Source organism: Daphnia carinata, chromosome 2, assembly GCF_022539665.2.
Source record: "Daphnia carinata strain CSIRO-1 chromosome 2, CSIRO_AGI_Dcar_HiC_V3, whole genome shotgun sequence".
Lineage (NCBI taxonomy): Eukaryota > Metazoa > Arthropoda > Branchiopoda > Diplostraca > Daphniidae > Daphnia > Daphnia carinata.
Genome location: NC_081332.1, coordinates 4,928,291 through 4,946,962, shown reverse-complemented (window position 1 = coordinate 4,946,962; position 18,672 = coordinate 4,928,291). Strand labels below are relative to the sequence as shown.

The 18,672-nt window shown below is 39.2% G+C and overlaps 7 protein-coding genes across 14 annotated transcripts; 4 read left to right on the top strand and 3 right to left on the bottom strand.

Annotated features, from left to right (window-relative positions):
- The first annotated feature begins 3,214 nt into the window (after positions 1–3,214).
- LOC130686818 (uncharacterized) lies at positions 3,215–4,174 on the top strand. Its single transcript, XM_057509984.2, has 3 exons — positions 3,215–3,616; positions 3,676–3,790; positions 3,854–4,174. The coding sequence occupies exons 1-3, from the start codon at positions 3,267–3,269 to the stop codon at positions 4,157–4,159; spliced, it is 771 nt and encodes a 256-aa protein (XP_057365967.1). The 5' UTR covers positions 3,215–3,266; the 3' UTR covers positions 4,160–4,174.
- On the bottom strand, positions 3,990–7,356 carry LOC130686815 (probable cytosolic iron-sulfur protein assembly protein Ciao1). Of its 4 annotated transcripts, XR_009420580.1 has the most exons (7): positions 7,211–7,356; positions 5,368–5,697; positions 5,192–5,300; positions 4,956–5,127; positions 4,748–4,883; positions 4,172–4,693; positions 3,990–4,102 (listed from the first exon to the last, which is right to left on the bottom strand). XR_009420580.1 is itself a non-coding variant. In XM_059494235.1 (6 exons), the coding sequence occupies exons 2-6, from the start codon at positions 5,686–5,688 to the stop codon at positions 4,295–4,297; spliced, it is 1,137 nt and encodes a 378-aa protein (XP_059350218.1). In that variant the 5' UTR covers positions 5,689–5,697; positions 7,211–7,356; the 3' UTR covers positions 4,156–4,294. The 4 variants fall into 4 exon arrangements, 3 of the variants coding, with proteins under 3 accessions (XP_059350218.1, XP_057365963.1, XP_057365962.1); XM_059494235.1 differs by lacking the exon at positions 3,990–4,102 and having other exon boundaries at positions 4,156–4,693; XM_057509980.2 differs by lacking the exons at positions 3,990–4,102; positions 4,172–4,693; positions 4,748–4,883; positions 4,956–5,127; positions 5,192–5,300 and adding an exon at positions 5,864–6,929 and having other exon boundaries at positions 5,558–5,697; positions 7,211–7,351.
- Positions 7,357–7,466: 110 nt separating this feature from the next.
- On the top strand, positions 7,467–8,866 carry LOC130686817 (probable 18S rRNA (guanine-N(7))-methyltransferase). Its single transcript, XM_057509983.2, has 7 exons — positions 7,467–7,629; positions 7,698–7,735; positions 7,801–7,979; positions 8,041–8,155; positions 8,234–8,312; positions 8,373–8,614; positions 8,673–8,866. The coding sequence occupies exons 1-7, from the start codon at positions 7,591–7,593 to the stop codon at positions 8,821–8,823; spliced, it is 843 nt and encodes a 280-aa protein (XP_057365966.1). The 5' UTR covers positions 7,467–7,590; the 3' UTR covers positions 8,824–8,866.
- A 400-nt stretch (positions 8,867–9,266) lies between these two features.
- LOC130686825 (2-hydroxyacyl-CoA lyase 1-like) lies at positions 9,267–12,091 on the top strand. Of its 2 annotated transcripts, none has more exons than XM_057509990.2 (10): positions 9,267–9,484; positions 9,657–9,737; positions 9,795–10,021; positions 10,086–10,267; positions 10,335–10,573; positions 10,637–11,002; positions 11,070–11,145; positions 11,212–11,449; positions 11,518–11,625; positions 11,753–12,091. In XM_057509990.2, the coding sequence occupies exons 1-10, from the start codon at positions 9,386–9,388 to the stop codon at positions 11,973–11,975; spliced, it is 1,839 nt and encodes a 612-aa protein (XP_057365973.1). In that variant the 5' UTR covers positions 9,267–9,385; the 3' UTR covers positions 11,976–12,091. The 2 variants fall into 2 exon arrangements, with proteins under 2 accessions (XP_057365973.1, XP_059353662.1); XM_059497679.1 differs by lacking the exon at positions 9,267–9,484 and adding an exon at positions 9,488–9,547.
- On the bottom strand, positions 12,065–15,086 carry LOC130686806 (peroxisomal targeting signal 1 receptor-like). Of its 4 annotated transcripts, none has more exons than XM_057509968.2 (14): positions 14,935–15,085; positions 14,673–14,869; positions 14,162–14,596; positions 13,886–14,096; positions 13,672–13,820; positions 13,447–13,603; positions 13,234–13,388; positions 13,076–13,173; positions 12,874–13,000; positions 12,770–12,811; positions 12,665–12,701; positions 12,466–12,586; positions 12,258–12,401; positions 12,065–12,196 (listed from the first exon to the last, which is right to left on the bottom strand). In XM_057509968.2, the coding sequence occupies exons 2-14, from the start codon at positions 14,814–14,816 to the stop codon at positions 12,154–12,156; spliced, it is 1,863 nt and encodes a 620-aa protein (XP_057365951.1). In that variant the 5' UTR covers positions 14,817–14,869; positions 14,935–15,085; the 3' UTR covers positions 12,065–12,153. The 4 variants fall into 4 exon arrangements, with proteins under 4 accessions (XP_057365951.1, XP_057365950.1, XP_057365949.1 ...); XM_057509967.2 differs by having other exon boundaries at positions 13,886–14,105; positions 14,935–15,084; XM_057509966.2 differs by having other exon boundaries at positions 12,466–12,701; positions 14,935–15,086.
- A 74-nt stretch (positions 15,087–15,160) lies between these two features.
- On the top strand, positions 15,161–16,978 carry LOC130686826 (NSFL1 cofactor p47-like). Its single transcript, XM_057509991.2, has 9 exons — positions 15,161–15,387; positions 15,444–15,556; positions 15,623–15,802; positions 15,865–15,971; positions 16,038–16,179; positions 16,243–16,348; positions 16,412–16,570; positions 16,626–16,708; positions 16,777–16,978. Exons 1-9 carry the CDS (start codon positions 15,286–15,288, stop codon positions 16,907–16,909), a joined length of 1,125 nt encoding a protein of 374 aa, XP_057365974.1. The 5' UTR covers positions 15,161–15,285; the 3' UTR covers positions 16,910–16,978.
- LOC130686814 (uncharacterized) lies at positions 16,896–18,552 on the bottom strand. The gene is made up of 2 exons (XM_057509977.2): positions 18,383–18,552; positions 16,896–18,257 (listed from the first exon to the last, which is right to left on the bottom strand). The coding sequence occupies exon 2, from the start codon at positions 18,245–18,247 to the stop codon at positions 17,006–17,008; it is 1,242 nt and encodes a 413-aa protein (XP_057365960.1). The 5' UTR covers positions 18,248–18,257; positions 18,383–18,552; the 3' UTR covers positions 16,896–17,005.
- Between the last annotated feature and the right edge of the window lie 120 nt (positions 18,553–18,672).

Genomic DNA, 18,672 nt, shown 5'->3' with positions numbered 1-18,672 from the left:
TACCGAGGTTTGGAGGGCTCTGGCCGGAAAGGGGACGTGGGGTGCCGCTTCGTCCGATGATGTGTTCACGGAGGGTGACGTGGCTGCCCACAAATCCGAACTAAAGGTTAATCGCTCCTGTAAAAATGTTCCAAATCTTCAGCTCTTCTTCCGGCTTCTCTTAGCCAATCACCGGGTAATCTCCCCGGTGGGTCAACAAGGCAGTGTCTCCCCCTGCCTGGGTTGACGGCAACTTTTGAAAGGGCTATTGTGCCTTTTTAAAGTTGCAAAAATAATTGTAATGTGCAGAGAATTGTCAATAAAATTTTTTTTAGAAAATTTTTTGCAAAATTCGTTTCTTGCATTGTCTGTGTTAGCTTTGTTCACACATTGCATTTGTCAATTTTTTTTTTTGGCTTTGCTTTATTTGTTTTTGTCACATTTGATGGTAAGGTGACGGGTATTGGTTTATCGTTTATCTGTAAGCATTCTATTATTATCCAGGGATCGACCCCTGGATGTTCGGCATACCTCGCCGATGCTTTACCAATGAGCCACGAATCATATGATTTTAAGTTGGCTTTTTTTTCTAGTCACTTGTGGACTTGCATTTACACTTAGAATAAAACTGAAATGCAATTCTGCAATATACTCTTCTACATTATTCTACTTCATTTTTACACATCTACTGAGGTTTGAACCCAGGGTAACAGGTATCGCAGATAAAAGCTCTACCACAGAGCTAAGAACCTTATGGCAGCAATAGAAAGATAAACATATAGTTGTGAAAGACTGCATAAACATCCTAGACGATAACATATGATATGCGATAATAAAAAATTTAAATATATCTCGTGGCTCAATGTTAGAGCATCGGCGTTGCACGCTGAATGTCTGGGGATCGGTTCCCATACGAGTAAAACGAAATACAAAATTACTTCATAAAATATCCAGATTGTTCCTTGAATCTAAGTTGAAGAATTCAAAGAGTGTAATAAATAATACTTACAGATAAACGATAAACCAATGGAAACAATGCTTACCATCAAAGGTGACAAAAACAATAAAGGTGAATTAAGCAAGCTAAATATAAAAAATGTAACGTGTGAACACAGCGAATACAGACAATGAAAGAAACGAATTTTGCAAAAAATTTTCTAAAAAAAATTTTATTGACAATTCTCTGCACATTACAATAATTTTTGCAACTTTAAAAAGGCACAATAGCCCTTTCAAAAGTTGCCGTCAACCCAGGCAGGGGGAGACACTGCCTTGTTGACCCACCGGGGAGATTACCCGGTGATTGGCTAAGAGAAGCCGGAAGAAGAGCTGAAGATTTGGAACATTTTTACAGGAGCGATTAACCTTTAGTTCGGATTTGTGGGCAGCCACGTCACCCTCCGTGAACACATCATCGGACGAAGCGGCACCCCACGTCCCCTTTCCGGCCAGAGCCCTCCAAACCTCGGTATATGTTGTTTTTATATATACCGTACAGTAGGGGCATGACCCCCTACGGGCTTATTATGAGTCAAGGGGAAACGGGGCTTCAGAAAAGAAGGGAGCCCAGATATGCACTTCAATTTTTTTAATATCAAATACCGTCTGGGGAATCCGAATGAAGTATAGAAATATCATGTCATCCATCCAATCATTACAATTTATTCAGTGTCATGCCCCAACCAAGAATTTTTTCAGATCCAATGTTACTATTAACCTACACTGAGAAAAGAAAAACAACACCATTAAGCATCTCAATTGTTGCTCATGTGACTTACATGACTCATAGATTCAACTTCTGGCAGAAGCTCGGGAAAGGCCATACAAATTGTAGATGAAAATCATTGTATAAGGCTCTTGAAGGATAAAATAACACCCCTAGAATGTTGCATTGTTGATAGTTGTGTTCCTAGTATGCTGAAAATCCTTTCCTATTGGATAAATTTTTTTTTGTAGATTAGACATGGTTGGCAAAAAGGAGGAGAAAAGCTTCATCATAAATTCAAAAATTTTTCAAGAAAATTCCTTTCATACCTAAAGAGTCCATGTATGATGTTCATCGCTGCAATGCCAGTGAAGTGAAACATCTTTAGGGCCATTTAAGTACCCAGCTTCACCAACACTCTGAACGTAAAAGACAAGTTGTTCTTTAGCAAGAGAAGCAGAATTATTTGAGGCTTCTAGCTATAACAGAACTATAAAGGATTGCTGTTACACAGGATTCATTCACACAAGATGGTACTTCTCATTAGACAATTTGCATACTCTATTAGTTTACCTCATACCTTAATGGTAATGCACTTTCAGTGTTTTTCAACTGTAGGCTCACTCTTCCATCCTGTAACACTTCTAGACTTGACTTGATTCCCCACTAGAATTCTGTGAATGCAAAATAATAGCATTAAAAATACTGTTTCGATAGACAAAAAACCAAAAAGTACCTAATTCATGTTTTATGTTGAACTCGTGCTATTTCTGGGTTTCCGTACCACACCCATTTTCAGCCCAAATACGATCCCACAATTGTTCAATTCCTTCGCTGCATGGACTTATTACTAACAATTCTTTTAGTGCAGCACTAACAGAATTTAACTTTAACACACTGTCAGGTGGTAGACTGAATAACTAAGCAATAAATAATTGTTTGTTAAAATTCTATACTTATTTTGAATTCTTATTTGAAAAGTTTAGGTACCTGACTGGGTTCGCCTAATGCCAATTCATCCTCATGTTCAGTTAGGGATGAGTTTTGAAAAACCTCCTTCACTGTTTGGAAACTGTTCCATTCCAATTTGTTCTTTTCCCCTAGCTGAGCTTGTAGACTCAAAAGTTGAGCTACAAAACACAAATGAATAAAAGCAAATAAATAGAATCATTACGTATAAGCCCTTACCATCCTTAGCTTTGCTGTTATCTAATATTTTGTGTTGTTACAATAATTGGGCCTGCAGCTTCATAATTTGATCTAATAAACAATAATTAATAATTGAAAACCAATATAATAATGTTTATACTTACCATCCTTTTGTTGTATTATCTTATCCATTTTTCAATTGTTCCTCCAGCCACGCGTTATTCTCTCCATCCACGCTACTGAACTAACTGCGAATGGCATCCAATGGACTGAAATTGCCTACGCCAGTAATAAGGAGTCTGAGCGGTAGATGGCTACGTGTCGGAAAAAAAGAAAAAAGTGTGATTTTTTTTTTTTTTTTTGGCGAAATTTTTTTTTTTTTTTGTGTAAAACGGATTGCCATATAAAACGGATTGCCATATTTACATTCGAAATGGGTAGGCAATTGGTAATATTAGCAGGATATGGCGATAACAGTTCACTAGAGTCTACTATTTTAAAGTTTTGTAACAAGAACGTTAGAGAGGACAGTATTCGAAATACAGATGAAGGCTCTTTTCAGTTAGATGCTGTTAATGATGATGAAAACAGAGTGTCAACTTGTCACTTGTGTCTCGATGCACATGTTGCATCATATTTCCGGTGTGAACTCCTCAGATCTCGTGCATTTGCAAGACAAGTGTGGATTCATTTTGCAAATCAATCAAGTTCAACTCACTTGACCACAATAATTGTGCAAGTTTCGTTAGAACCGTCAGTCCGATACTACATGGATCAGAGATTGTTAGTGGTTAACATGTAAGAACACCTTGTGTTTTTTAATAAATAATTTTTTCCTTTAGCGGTCCCCAAATTCAGCTGTTGGTCAATGAAAGGATTGAATTAGACCACATCATGTCTTGCCTCTCTACCTTAGGTGGAGCCTTTTCATCCCTAGGGGATCAACTTATTGATTGTGTAAGTATTTTGTTCAACATTTCTTCATCATTCGTTGATACATTTAGCACTTTCTTTCTTCAGGCAAAGGCAGCAGGAAAGATTTCCTTTCAGCAGTATAAGATTGCTGAGAAACTTTGTGATCCTGTAACCTTAATGCGTTGCCAGTTGTACCTTGCCATAAGCTTCATCCAATGCAATCACTTTAAAAAAGCCAGAATTGTTATCACTTCAGTATATAGAGCCATCAAGTCTAGGCCAGAAGGATTACAGGAGAAAAGAGTTATCTCAATGTGCCTGGGCATTTGGGCAAAACTTAAATATCATTGGCATCTAGAAAAGAACAATATTAAGCTGAAGTACATTACAGAAACCAATAAATGTGATTAGATTTCTCAATACTCATGATGCACTTTCTTTATTGGAAGTACGATGCCAAGATCATCTCAAATGTTTCACGTTGTACCCAGGAGAAGGACCCATGAAGAATCTTGAAATTGAAACTTTCGGTTACTTGAGGTGCCGTTAAACAACTTGAAGTGGATCCAGATCATTAACCGACACGATTATCTCGATACTTTCTCCAAGCGCTGATGTAAGAACATCTTTCCACTTAGTAAGAAATCCACGCTCGGTATTCGAGTGCTCACATAGGATGACGCTAGTTCCGCGCTGAACGGCATCGAGTACTTCGTGATGAGACATCTCTCCAGTTAAGAAAACGTCTGCTTTGACGTTCTTTAATATTGAAGCACCTGAACCAGCACACAACGCGATCGTATGCACATCCTTAGCATTATGTGCGATTGCTAGACGTACATGCTGCAGCTTCAGATGGCTCTTTACCAATTCTATGGCATGGGTAACTGTCACTGGCTCTTTTAGGCGAATCAATCGCCCCATTCCGTGACCAGGAATTGGAGGCTATAGAAACAAAAAATTAATTTCTTACTGATTAACTCCGTACTACGAAGTTACCTTCTCAACACGGATGATACGAACATAGCGAGATGCGTTTGCAAATGAGCACTGGTTAACCAACTCGATAATGGAAGGCAAAGCTTTTTCCGGGGCCATAACGGTCATTTGCTCATAGCCATCAGCAGTAGAAATGCTTAAGTGACAAATTATATAAATTCATATAATTATTCTTAACAGATATCGGTACAAGAGCGAATAACTTTACTGTTCTTCCAGACGAGCTTCTGGAACGGACGCAACTAACTCCAGGATTGATCGAACCAATTTTTTCCCTTCTGGGTTGAAAGGCACGGGAATTTCTACCATATGCGTGCAGTTTCGACGAGGAAACGCAGCATACGATGTCGTTAACGGTTCGCACGAGGCAACATGGGAGCCTAAATCCAAATAGTTACATATTTATATAGTTACATATTAAACACACAGAAAGCAGCAACTTACCAAACGCTTCAGCCAACCAATCATTGACACCACCTTTTAGAGCGTCTAATGCAGTGTGAGGCGAGAAAACTGCTATTTTATTCTCCAAGCATTTAGCTATAATGTTCTCCTATTCAGTTTAACATATTTTAAATATTTTTATTAATGAACGTCTTGGAAATAGATATTAAACCTACCTTCCAGTTTGCGGCTGAGATGCGCTTCAAAGGTGCGAAGATAGGAGGATGGTAAGAGTAGATCAGGTCAACTGAAGAATCCTCAGCTTCTTGCATTACACTGGTTGTCAAGTCATTGGTGAGTAATATCTTCTTAACAATTTTTGAACCGGAAGGCTCAACTAAAAGTCCAACGTTATCCCATGGTTCTGCTAACGACAAGGGGGCTAGTCGATTAAGCTCCTCAATCACAGAGCACAGCGTTAGATTGGACATGGCCCTATGATAATTTCGAAGTTGTATGTGATGTCTAACTAGATGACGGATGCAACTCGTCAACATTAAAAACCCCTGCAATCAAATAAATAATAAAAAAAATAAGCTGTTTACTTCTTGGTTCAAATGAAAGACAAGGCACTAGACATTAGAAGAGAAATTCATTAGGTCACACAAAAAAAATATAATAGAAACTTATGAAGTCTTTATTGAACCATGCCCAAATGCTGAAATGGCATACAACTTATTTTATCCTTTATATTGCCACAATTTGAGGTGCATGTCATCACTGCAAGAGGCTAGGAGACCTGGAATCACTGGATTCCACGCCACTGAATTAACGTCCTGTTCATGTGCTCTTGTCACTGTGGCAAGTTGTTCTAAGGTCGGAGCATTTGGATCGCTCTCCGGATCAATACGAAAAATACGAATAGCATCGTCACCGGAAGCAGTAGCTATCAGACCGGTTTGGTGACACCACGAAATGTCGTATATTGCACGAGGATGGACTCCGGACAATGTGCAGATACACTTCCAGGTTGGAGTATTATCCGATGTGGCGATTCCAAATTCATTTCCCGGAAGATATTCTTTCCAAATCTTAATTGTCCGATCGTCACTGCATGTCGCCATATTTTTTCCTGAAGAATCAAAAGCCAAACTCCAGACAGTTGAATCATGGGATTTCAACGTTCCAAAGCAAACCCAATCGTCGTCCTCTTCGCAGAATAATTTGACAGTATTGTCGTAGCTAGCCGAGGCAACGATGTCTTGATGAGGATGCCAGCAGACTTTTTTGACGTCCTGTGTATGGGCGCTTAAGACAGCAGCGCATTCAAATTCCCCATCTTCGCCAACCTCCCATATCCATACACTTTTGTCTCGGCTGCAAGTCGCCAAAAAAGAGCCAGATGTAGACCAAGCGACGCACTTGACTTCATTCTCATGTCCTTCTAAAGTGGCTGTGCATTCATACTGATTGCCATCCGTATTGGTTTTCTTTTCCCAAATGCAACATGTACCATCAAAACTTGCTGAGGCAATAAGCTTATTACAAGGGGAAAATGAGACAGATCTGATGGTGCGTTGGTGTCCATCAGATAAAATAGAGTGACACACCCAGAGGTTGTTTTCGGAATTGATGTTCCTGGCCCAAAGCCGAACAGTTTTGTCTTCACCACATGAAACCAAAATAGTTCCTTCTTGGTTCCAACCTACATTCCATACAATTCCTTGGTGACCTGGCAACTTGCAGACTTCATCTAGTCTTGCCATAATTAACACTTTATTAGTCCTATATGTGCTACCTAAAAAGAGATTAAAATTTCTGATTATCGGACATTGATTCAAACAACAAACTCCAATGCACATGGAAAAGCTCAGGAATAGAAAACTTCTCACAGAATTTTAAGCCCTAGATTAGGAACTTATTGAAAATTTGTGAACATTGTAACGACAAACAACTAACAAACGCAGTTATCGCGCGAAGAGGTTGTAACGACCTTGTTACAACTTTAACATGTAAGCGTATTTCTAACCTGTACTGAACGGTAAAAACCGCAAAATATATGTAAAGGCCAAAAATTACCAAATCTTTTGAAGGTAAGTAGAAGATGGTTGGTTCTCGGAAAACACAATGTACGGTTTTGGACGACTTAAGTTAAGCAGATAACCTTTTACTGTGTTCAGAATTTTGTTCACATGGAGCCCGCATGTCAAGACGAAACATCTCAGTTGATGAAAAGATGTTAGCTTCTATGCTTTACTGCTAGATGTCCTTTTTTTTTTTTTTTTTTTTTTTTTTTTTGTGTCGTCTGCAGCTGGCAGCACGCGTGTACTTACTATCTGTTTTCCTTATTTAATATACTACCTTACTGTAGTTTGTTGTTCCCATTTATATTAGTTTGTCTTTCTCGGCAACACACAATATATACAACAAAAAGTAAGTGAAAATATAATCTTAGCAGCATGTCGGGTCGTCCTGAACATCAAGCTCCACCGGAAATTGTAAGTTGTCAAAATTTCTAGAAAAAAAAAAAATAAACAAATAGTTTCGTGCGCCTTAATTTCTCTAGTTTTACGGTCAAGATGAAGCTCGAAAATACACACGGAAGTATGGAATGCTTTGCTATTTTTATGTTTCTTTTTAAAATTTAATTTACTGTTTTTCTTCTCTAGCACACGAATGATGGAAATTCAACTTGCCATGTCAGAAAGGGCAGTGGAATTGTTATGTTTGCCTGAAAATCAGCCTTGCCATATAATTGATTTGGGATGTGGATCAGGCCTCAGTGGAGAAACATTGACAGAACAAGGACATGTATGGACAGGAGTTGACATTTCATCAGCTATGCTGGGTACTTAAAAAAAAATATTAAAAATGTAATATTCATTTCATGTTACCTCACATTTTCTAAGGTGTGGCAAAGGAAAGAGAAGTGGAAGGTGATCTCCTTTTGGGGGACCTAGGCCAAGGCCTACCGTTTCGTGCAGGTGCTTTCGATGGCGCCATAAGCATATCGGCTTTACAATGGTATGGTTTTCCCTTTTTTCCATAAATGTTATCATACAAAAAAATTATGGATTCTGCCACCTACCATTCTTCATAAAGGCTATGCAATGCAGATCAGAGGTCTCACAACCCAGCAAATAGACTGTACACTTTTTTTTCGTCACTCTACGGCTGCCTGGTAAATTTTTTAGTACATTGTTTTTCATATATTTCGTTACCCAAAATTTTCTTAATCTAGAGTAGAGGAAGTAGAGCAGTTTTCCAGTTCTACCCAGAGAACAGTTCTCAAGTGGAACTTATTACATCTCAAGCAATGAAAGCTGGTTTCACAGGAGGATTAGTTGTGGATTACCCTAACAGTACTAAAGCTAAAAAGTTTTTCCTCTGTTTGATGACTGGAGGACAACAACCACTGCCTGCTGCGTTGGGAGTAGATTCCCGCGAAGAGGCTCCAAGTCACGTTGCATTTTCACAAAAAAGGTATTTTTTTTACTGGCAGTCTGTGTAAAGTACATGCACAGTTCATTGTCTGGCACAGAGAAAGGATGAAACAACTACGCGCAGGAAAAGCTCCCAAAAAAAGTCGTGATTGGATTTTGGAAAAGAAAGAACGCCGACGAAGGCAAGGCAAAGAAACTCGTGATGATTCTAAATTTACTGGCAGAAAGCGGCCTTCACATGTATGGTGAAGTGATCATAGCTCGCCAATAAATAAACAAAAATAAAATACAATCACCTTACGATCTTCGTTCTACACGTTTCACGCGTTTGTGATACCCATTTGTATTGAAATTTGGTTCTTTGGATTAGGGCAGTTCGATTCTGATTAAACTGAAAAAATCACCTTCGCATTTCTTTCCGTTTTTCTCTTTCCGTCGCAATTAAAAAAGCTGGAATTTATTAATTGAAATCCATTTCCCAGAAAAATGGTGCAAACAAATGAAAATGTGCGACCGAGTGCTAAATTGCTAGAAAAGTGCTTCAGGTGTATAGGTATACTCCGTATTGGTTCTAAAGAATAAAGGTGTAATTAAAATTACAATCCACTGCGCTACGAGTAATTACAGTAATCGATACTTAAGCTTAATAAACAAACCTACGAAGGTAGCATTTGGCAGACAAGAAATCTAAGATTATTTCGTAGTTGATACTTCGTTTTTGGATGTGCAACTACTACATTCGCCACCTTGCATTTGAACGTCTTAAAACCATTCTACTTAGTCATCAAATTCACGACATTGCAACTAAAACATGAATCGCGCACGATCAATCGCAATCAACTTCCTTGGCGTTGCTCACCATGGCTCTTCATTTAAATCGCTAAGACCATACCCTGTTTTTTCTCTTTCCGTAAGTCTGGCAACACGAAATAGTCGTAGATTTGACAAATATTGACATTTGGACGAACCCTTGGTATCTTTAATCATTTGTCCCAATCTGTTTGTGTAACCTTAGTAGACTTTCATATCAGCTTAGCTTCAAACTATTCAATAGACTTTCATACCACCTAATTTTCTACTAGAAATTTTATAGCAGAAAGACCCAAAAAAAAGAATCAGAAATGGATGGCAATACAATACTGGCAAAAGCTTTAAAGCGACAGGTATCTGAAACTATCTGTCTATTAGGAACTTATGTTTACTATATTGGTATAATGCAGGGTGTCGAATACATGTTTGGTATTGTTGGTATCCCGGTAATTGATGTTGCCATCGCTGCCCAAAGGGAGGGAATCAAATATATTGGAATGAGAAATGAGCAATCAGCATGCTATGCTGCACAAGCTATTGGATACCTGACAAAAAAACCTGGAGCTTGCCTGGCTGTTTCTGGACCAGGATTGCTGCATACCATTGGTGGAATGGCAAATGCACAATCAAATGGATGGTACCATCATTATTCTGGTAGAAGCACCTTTGTGTTCACTTTCAATCAAATTAAAATCTTGCAGGCCAGTAGTTGTGATTGGTGGTTCCAGTGATTCATCCCAAGAAGGTTTAGGTGCCTTTCAAGAGTGCCCCCAGGTTGAAGCCTCACGCTTGTTTTGTAAATACTCTGCCAGGCCAGCAAGCCTAAGTGTGATTCCCCTTCACGTAGAAAAAGCAGTTCGCTTCGCTACGTATGGAAGACCAGGTAAAGCTCGTACTGCCAACAGCTAACTATTTTTAGTGTAATAACTAACAGATCGTTCGATGTTTAGGAGCTGTTTACCTGGATTTTCCCGGTGATTTGCTAGGTCGTACTGAATCAGGCGGAGACATCGAAAACCCTTTGCCATTGCCCGAACCTCCCAAAAGTTGTGCAGAGCTTAGCGACATAATGCGAGCAGTTGATCTTCTGAAATCTGCTAAACGCCCTTTACTAGTAGTGGGGAAAGGTGCAGCTTACTCCCGTGCGGAAAAAATTATCAACCAGTTTGTGAGAATGACCAATATTCCGGTACGATCACTTATAAGAATCTCTAGTTAAAATATTAGTTGTTTACACCTTTAGGCATTCTAGGTTTTGGCAACTCCTATGGGTAAAGGCGTAGTTGATGATGGTGACATACACAGCGTTGCTCCTGCTCGTTCGCTTGCCTTGCAAAAAGCAGATGTCATTTTAGTACTCGGAGCCCGCCTTAATTGGATTTTGCATTTTGGAAGACCTCCTCGATTTGATTCAAAAGTGAAAATCATCCAAGTTGACATTCAACCTGAGGAAGTCCATAACAGCGTCCAATCATCAGTTGCTCTTGTAGGCGACGTTGGTGCCATAATGAATCAGTTGACTGCACAATGCCAATCTGCCAACCTTAAGTATGACGGTAATTCAGAGTGGTGGGTTTCGCTGCAAGCAAAGTGTGAAACAAATAAAGTTTTTATTACAGTAAGCAATTTTTATAATAAGAATTTATGCAACAAAAAATCTTAAGTCCTCACCATTGATGTTCTAGGGTATGACGAAAGACGTAAGTGTCCCATTGAATTACTTTGCTGTTCTAAGCACAGTTCAAAAGTTGATTCCAAAAGGTAGTAATCAGAATTTCATGATAAAATACTTTAGCATGTTAATTGAATTCTATAACAAATTCATAGATAGTATTATCGTCAGTGAAGGCGCGAATACTATGGACATCGGACGTTCAATTCTTTCCAATAGGTTACCTCGTCACCGTCTTGATGCTGGATCGTTTGGAACCATGGGAGTTGGGCCTGCCTTTGCTATAGCTTCTGCTATATATTGTCGTGATAGAGAGCCAACAAAGCGAGTTATTTGTGTTGAAGGAGATTCGGCTATCGGTTTCAGCGGCATGGAAATTGAGACTATGCTGAGGTAGAGTTAATTGCTTCCTACAATATGCTAGCTAAAATGTACTTCTTCATGCTGTCTCTATCTTGCAGATACAACCTACCTGTCATCATAGTTGTTGTTAACAACAATGGGATTTATAATGGACTTGATCCGGAAACGTGGGCCATTGTTCGCGAGGGGCAGGATCCTACTATCGCGTATGTTGAAAAATGATTTACAAGATTAGATATATATTTGTTTCTAATTATTAAAGTAGTAACTAATATAATTCTTTAATATTCATTAGATAAATTATTATTTCATCCATTTTTTTTTAAATTCTAGAACACCGCCTCTAAGCTTGTTACCTGAATGCCACTATGAAAAACTGGCTCAACTCGGTCAAAACGGAAGAGGATTTCTCTGTAAAACAATTGATGAACTTGATAGCGCCTTGAAGCAGGCTATCGAGCATACTAGCGGGCCATCGCTTATTAACGTATTAATAAGCCCTGTGGCACAAAGGAAACCACAAGAACACGATTGGCTGACTCGCTCAAAGTTGTGAAGAAAAGAAAAAATATGAAGCGTTACATTATTACAAAAATCTATCAACTATATGGGATACAAGAGCGAAAACTAAATCGTAAATGTGGGTAAAATAAACTGTAGTTATATTGGAAACGCATGTCAATCAACGACTTCCTATACAAATTTTTTGATCTAACCAATGTAAGAAAAATAGCTTACTCAGCGATACCAAATTCGGCAGCCAAACGAGTCAAATCCCTGTTATCGAATACGTAATAAATTTGGCGTATATCACTAGTAATCATAGAGAAAAGCCTACTTGGCATCAATATCAGCGATGAACTCTCTCCTGTTCATCAAATTCAGGACCATCCGTAAAGTCGACCAAATATTGTCGGACATAACGCGCTTTGAACGTCTTGCTTGAAGGAGCAACGCCGATACGAGATGTTCAGCAGCCTCCCTGTTCAACCGAATCAAAAATGCTTCAAGTCTACGATTCGATTTTGAATTAGAGAATATTTTACCTGTGAGCTCCCAAATTAATACATGATACTGCCAGATTATAGCGTGCACGAATGAAACCCGGTGATAGCTCTAGGGCTTTATAATATGACTCAATTGCTTCTTCTGATCGACCTCCATTCGCTATAATCAAACAAAAAACGTTACAACGGAGAGAGAGAAAAAAAACTAGGATGTAGTAACGTAAGAGGAAATATTCACCTAAGGTTGCCCCTAGACGGTTCCAAAGCAAAGAGTCCTAAAAGCGAGATAAATAAGTAAAAAAAATTATTAATTAATCCATACCAGTAAATCAAGGTAGCTTACATTAGGCTTCATCTGTAGCGCTGATCTGAAACAATCGGGGGCCTAAATTGTTAAGAGTTATCACATAAAGAAACACAAATTATTTTTTTTTCCCACCAAATTACTTTATCAAAATCTCCTGAGAGGTTAAGAAGTACGCCTAAACCAGTTTGAACGTCGGGATCCAGGTCATGAGAAGGTTGCAATCGTGCCGCCCTAAGGTACATGTCCTGGACTCGGTTGAAAGTGTCACTACATAATTCAGAATTTGAATACGTTGAACTGTTATGTAAAAGGAAAAACTTGTAGGACAGATATTTAATATACCCAGAAACTAGACTTGTAAATGTTTTTTCTCGTTCACTCGCGCTTGTTGATGACGAGGAAGTTAGATGTGCGTACTTAGGGTTGTTCCGAAGCCAGTCCTAAAAAAATATTCTCGTAGTGAATTGTGCTCGTGTATTCACACAAATTATTTCATTTACCTCTAAGGCTTGACAAGCCTGTAGCTGGTAAGATTCGTTCGTATAGCTGACGGCTAAACCCATAATAGCTACTAAATTCGTCGGTTCCAGCGCTAAACAACGCTTATAAGCTGTAATGGCTCCTGGATCTTGCTCATTTTCGGCAAGAGTCAGCCCTAAAATAAAAATAAGTGAAATCATTTTGCATTCTGGCAGTGGCTATTTTGCTCTTACCAAGAACTTCCCATGCTTTCATATGATCTGGATCTTTTTGTAAAGCTGCTTCAAACAGCAAAATGGCACTTGGAAGATCACCATCCAATCTCTTTTGAAGGCCTGCATTGTAAGGATCCGAAATGTCTTGATATGGATTCTCGGCCTCAAAGGAATACTGAAAAAAAGGCAATTGATGTAGATATTGTAAAAAAAAAAAAAAAAAGGGCATCTGTGTTACGTTACTTCGTTCAAAGTATCTTGTTGCGTTTCCTTAAGCCACCCATAGCTTGAAGGGTTGTCATCAGCTGCTTTTTCCCAATCTTGCTGAAGCTGCGACCAGAAATCATTATTTGAGGAATTCCCACTTCTAAACACTTCAGCACTAGCACCATCTTTAAAACAGAAAATGCGTTTTGAGATAAAGATTACGACGAAATATCGTAAAATGATGAACTACCACTAAATTCTTTAGTCCATTCTTCGGCTAAATCGGGCTGATGGTTTGTTGTGAATTCAGCTGCCCAATCTTGATCCGAACTCGATTCCGGCTGTTTTATCACACCATCTGCACCAGCAAACTCTTCTGCCCAGTTAGAATTACCATACGCTGCCGTACTCTTAAGTTCAGTGGTCAAATTTTCTTCACCCTGACTAACCCTTTGCATGAACTGCAAAAACTGAAGGTTGTCTTGAAACATTTTTGTCAAACATTTGTACAAAACCTAAAAAGTACCTCCGATTGAGCGAATTTTGGATCTTTCATTCTATCGATGATTTCACCAGCGGTTTGTGCCAATGCGTCGGGAGCTGTAAATTTCGGTTTTTCTATATGAGAGGTTAAACTGTCCCAGTGGGTGTCCCATTCTAAAGAATCACCATCCACAGCTCCCATATAACCAGGACTATCAAGAAATTCTTGGCTCCAGCCACTAGCAGAAGGTATATCTTCTGGTATAACATGAGTTTCCTTCCTTAGGAAATCTTCTGCCCAGCTTTTATCATCAAATGCATAATGAGCTACATTTGGTCCTGCTTGAATGGGAAGCCTAGAAACCCCCTGTGACTTCTCGAAATCTCTCATTTCGCAAAGAAGACTCTCCATATTAAAGGCTCCTCTTGTTCCAACTTGGGATGGGGGAGGTATGCCTTCCAGAAATTCTCTGACCATCTAGATTAATTATTAGGAAAACAAAAATAAATGTTTTGATTAATTTCTAATTATTTCACAGCACCAGAGAACTTACAACATCTTCAGGCCTTGTGTCAGGATGTCTATGTGAAACGGCAACATCCTGACGAAAAGCTTGATCTTTGGTGAAGTGTGATGCTACTTTTAACATTGGATTCCTTCCACCACAGTCACCATCCACTAGTTCTCGGAACGCCATCTCAGTACTCGCTGTTGAGCTCAAGGTCTTCCAACTTCCTCGTGGAGATATGCCTATGTTAAAATGTAACAACAAAATAATCAAAGCTAAACATCATTTACCAAAATAAATAATTTACCTTAACTGATATTTGCGATTTTTTCCTTGAAAATTTCTTATTACGTCGAAATACACTGATGAACACGAGATGTTTGATAGCGAACTTTAGTGACTTATCACTAAACTAACACTAACCTCTTGTCAATTGCTAACCCATTGAACACTTTTTGTATACAACAAAAGCCACCTAGTGGATAAAAACAATAGTATGATAGGCGGCTCTATCGGTTCAGCAAAACATTACGACTTTGTTCGAAATCCTAGTCGCTGTAATCGAGTGTCGTCAGCAGCCCTTCGTTTGTCTTTTGAGAACTAATATATTCCGTCGTAAAAATTTTGTTTTGTCATTTAATTTGCGTTTTGTTCAAATATGTCATCGAATGAGGAATTAGTTGCCAATTTCCGTGAAGTTACTGGAATTGATGAACAAAGAGCACGTTTTTATCTCGAGTCGTCCGGTTGGCAGTTAGAGGTTACACATGTTAAGAAATTTATGGAACTCCCAGTTGACTAGTACATTTTTCACAGACGGCCCTTGCTAGCTTCTTTGAAGACGATGGAGCTATGGACAGGCAAGCTGGAGATGGAGAAGATGAACCTGTTGAACTTCCTTCAAACCACGTTCCAGAGCCTACTCTGAGGTATTTGATGTTAAACGTCTTTGCTTGTACAATATACCACATTATACACAAAATTCTGAAAATCAGGGGTGCTGCAGCTGTTCACAAACTTTTAGAAGTCAGCAGTTCTTCCGATTCTGATGAAGAAGGTCAGGCTTTTTATGTTGGAGGTTCTGAAAGAAGTGGACAGCAAGTAATTGGCCCCCCTCGTCACAAAGGAAAACCTTCTGGAGATCTCATTGGAGACATGTTTAAATCTGCCAGAGAGTAAGTATTATTATATTCATAACTATTGTTATAAAGATTAATATAATTTTTAAAAATTCCAGGCATGGTGCAGAAGTTTTGGAAAAAGGAGCTTCATCTTCAGCAAAAGGAAGCCAAACCTTTAAAGGTACTGGATATCGTCTAGGACAAAGTGAAGAAGATACACAAGGTGATAATAAATTGTTTAACTTAAACATTCTTCATTTTTAATGTTAAATTATAATTTTCTTTTTAGTTATACCAGGCGCTCGCCAGCCTGAACAGCCGCGTACCGTAGTACTAAAATTGTGGAAAACGGGGTTCAGCTTAGACGAAGGGCCTGTGAGAGATTACCAAAATCCCGCAAATAAAGACTTTCTTGAATACATTAAGCGCGGGTAAGCCATTCATCTTGCATTAGAATTAACTTTATGTACAGTTTCTGTTGTCTAACCCGTTAGGGAAGTGCCAATGGAGTTGATTCGTGAGTCTCGCGGTCGTGAAGTACATTTACAAATGGAAGATCATCGTACAGAAGAATTCATCAGCAAGAAGACGCGTTTCCAGGTAACTGAATTGTGAGACCAACATAAATCGTTTTAAGTGAATTATGAATTTCTAATTTTGCAGGCTTTTGGAGGTGAAGGTCAGGTATTAGGAAATCCAGCACCCTCAGTTTCCCAAAACACTGCGTCTTCCTCCGTTAATCCCTCAGACTTGGCTTCTTGTGAGCAAAAAGCCAAGGCTGAACTTAACCTGGTGGAAAGTGAACCAGTTACAAATGTGCAGGTAAGAAAGCAAGCTCTAGTTTTGACGATTAAGAATTTTCGAGTTTTTCCTCCAGATACGCTTGGCTGATGGTTCAAGACTGATCGGTCGTTTTAATAACTCACATACTGTCGGACAAGTCAGGCAATATATTACAACGTAAGTATAGCTGCTTTCTGTCTGTGTAGGACAAAACGTTTTGATTGATTACTTATACCATTTGGCAGTGCGCGTCCACAATACAGCGGCCAACCGTTTGCTTTGTTAACGACGTATCCGAGTCAAGAATTGAAGGAAGATAGCACTACACTGAAGGATGCTGCGCTTCTCGGAGCTACTATAATGCAACGTTTGAAATGATTGTATATTTCTGTCATAAGTTCAGACCCACCTTCGAACTGGGATCTTCATAATACATTGTTAACATCAAAACAGCCAAACTTGGTGTACTGATGTCTATCCGTAGTTTCTTAAGCGGGGGATGTTTTGGGCGACGGCTTGGAAATTGCGTACAGCCTGCTCATCACTTTTTTTCCTGCTCGTCGTTGTTCGACAGTGTTCAAGTGTTAGCAATTTAACCGCCGTTGAACCAAGTGTAGCGGTTTCTGGATTACTCGGATGATTTGGGGCTTCAGTCCATCGTAGAAGACCACTCCGGGTTTCTTGCTTTTTGGGATTAATCATTCTTGCTCGTCGTATAGGACTAGCTTCAATTTCGGAAGAGTTCGCGCATATTGCTTGAAGAGGAATACGGACTTCAAAACTTGGTTCAGTGCTGTGTCCCTTTGTTTTTGACAAAAAGTCCTTTATTCCCCAACCGTTGGGAAGCGACAAGAAATGACCAAATTGGACGGTCACCGACGGGCCCCTTTTTGCCTCGTGCCTCCATGCACAGTCCTGACTTATTAGGGCAAAATCAAGAAACGGAACGGAAGTTGATTGTGACGGAAGATTCCAGGTTGTTAGATGAACTGTTATATTGTTGAATGATCGCGTTAATTCCTTCAACGCTGAGATCACTTGATCACCAATTCCACGATGATACAGATAAAAGCTGTCTGCTCCCAGTAGCGTATAATACTGAATAAAATCGCTAAGGTCACCTACGTGCCAATAGGGATTATTCGATACTATACAAAGGGACGTTGCTTTTTCTTTCAGGTGTGCTGTACCGAGGTGCAATGGGACGTTTAATATTTCTGAAGGTGTTTTACTGTTGTAGAGGGAGAGGAGATAAGAATTCCCTATCATTTCAGGAACATTGCAAACAATGGTATAGGCCATGGAAGCATTATCTGTTTCAATTCTTTTCCACTCAATTGTTCCTTCAAATTTGTCATCACTGACATCTTCAGATATCAGAGCACACGAGATTTGCTTGAACAGTAGCGACAGATTTCCAGTCACTATTGCCAAGGTGTTTATACTCCATCCTTTCTCATTCACAGTCTTGAACGCAGAATAAACTTCTAGATCAGAATATTGGTGCCAAAAATCTGGTATATATTCCAGGGAACCATTATGGCAGATTTCAGGATTGCCTGTTATCGCTTGGGGTCCATCTGTTACTATCGAGCCAAAAACATTCAAGACTTCAAGAACATTTCTCAGTCTATCATACTCGTGTTTGTAAATTAGGAAGCACACTAAGCTGACAATCGACAGAATGAAGAGAACAAGTTGATAGTATTTTCTCATGTTTCTCGTCCTGAAATAGAAACAGTATTATAGAGTAAGCTTTCAGCGAAAGTCGATTTCAAAATTCAAAAGAGAACAAACGAAGCAAATAATAATAGGCGGCCCTGCAATTAGACACGCCAGATGAAATTTTACCTGAGGAATGTTCGTCTTGCATTGAATATGATAAGATATTTAACGGTTAGGTCATGATAAATTTGTACAAGACACCTGCAAGTTTTTATCTAATCCAGTATTAATACACTGAAACACCAATAAACATGTAAATCCTAATAAGTCGGCGACGTACTGAACAAAAAGCGTGCAGCACCGGCATCCAGCCAACGAGGCAACCAACTACAGCTGACAGCCTGTGCGTGATGGGGTAACGCTACGGATTGTCCCCACGCGCCAACCGGTGTGCTTTACTGTTAATCACGGCAGGC

Excerpts from the sequence above, each read along its gene's own strand:
- LOC130686818 (XM_057509984.2), top strand. The coding sequence starts at position 3,267 with ATGGGTAGGCAATTGGTAATATTAGCAGGATATGGCGATAACAGTTCA. Across the intron at positions 3,617-3,675 it reads TACTACATGGATCAGAGATT|CGGTCCCCAAATTCAGCTGT; the intron begins GTTAGTGGTTAA and ends TTTTTCCTTTAG. Across the intron at positions 3,791-3,853 it reads GGGATCAACTTATTGATTGT|GCAAAGGCAGCAGGAAAGAT; the intron begins GTAAGTATTTTG and ends TTCTTTCTTCAG.
- LOC130686815 (XM_059494235.1), bottom strand. The coding sequence starts at position 5,688 with ATGTTGACGAGTTGCATCCGTCATCTAGTTAGACATCACATACAACTT. Across the intron at positions 5,301-5,367 it reads TCTCAGCCGCAAACTGGAAG|GAGAACATTATAGCTAAATG; the intron begins GTAGGTTTAATA and ends TAAACTGAATAG. Across the intron at positions 4,884-4,955 it reads GAAGCTCGTCTGGAAGAACA|CATTTCTACTGCTGATGGCT; the intron begins GTAAAGTTATTC and ends TTGTCACTTAAG.
- LOC130686817 (XM_057509983.2), top strand. The coding sequence starts at position 7,591 with ATGTCGGGTCGTCCTGAACATCAAGCTCCACCGGAAATT. Across the intron at positions 8,313-8,372 it reads CGTCACTCTACGGCTGCCTG|AGTAGAGGAAGTAGAGCAGT; the intron begins GTAAATTTTTTA and ends TTCTTAATCTAG. Across the intron at positions 8,615-8,672 it reads GTTGCATTTTCACAAAAAAG|AGAAAGGATGAAACAACTAC; the intron begins GTATTTTTTTTA and ends TGTCTGGCACAG.
- LOC130686825 (XM_057509990.2), top strand. The coding sequence starts at position 9,386 with ATGAATCGCGCACGATCAATCGCAATCAACTTCCTTGGCGTTGCTCAC. Across the intron at positions 10,022-10,085 it reads AATGCACAATCAAATGGATG|GCCAGTAGTTGTGATTGGTG; the intron begins GTACCATCATTA and ends AAAATCTTGCAG. Across the intron at positions 11,003-11,069 it reads CAAATAAAGTTTTTATTACA|GGTATGACGAAAGACGTAAG; the intron begins GTAAGCAATTTT and ends TTGATGTTCTAG.
- LOC130686806 (XM_057509965.2), bottom strand. The coding sequence starts at position 14,816 with ATGGCGTTCCGAGAACTAGTGGATGGTGACTGTGGTGGAAGGAATCCA. Across the intron at positions 13,821-13,885 it reads ATGGACTAAAGAATTTAGTG|ATGGTGCTAGTGCTGAAGTG; the intron begins GTAGTTCATCAT and ends TCTGTTTTAAAG. Across the intron at positions 13,001-13,075 it reads TTTACAAGTCTAGTTTCTGG|TGACACTTTCAACCGAGTCC; the intron begins GTATATTAAATA and ends TGAATTATGTAG.
- LOC130686826 (XM_057509991.2), top strand. The coding sequence starts at position 15,286 with ATGTCATCGAATGAGGAATTAGTTGCCAATTTCCGTGAAGTTACTGGA. Across the intron at positions 15,388-15,443 it reads CGTCCGGTTGGCAGTTAGAG|ACGGCCCTTGCTAGCTTCTT; the intron begins GTTACACATGTT and ends CATTTTTCACAG. Across the intron at positions 16,349-16,411 it reads GCAAGAAGACGCGTTTCCAG|GCTTTTGGAGGTGAAGGTCA; the intron begins GTAACTGAATTG and ends CTAATTTTGCAG.
- LOC130686814 (XM_057509977.2), bottom strand. The coding sequence starts at position 18,247 with ATGAGAAAATACTATCAACTTGTTCTCTTCATTCTGTCGATTGTCAGC.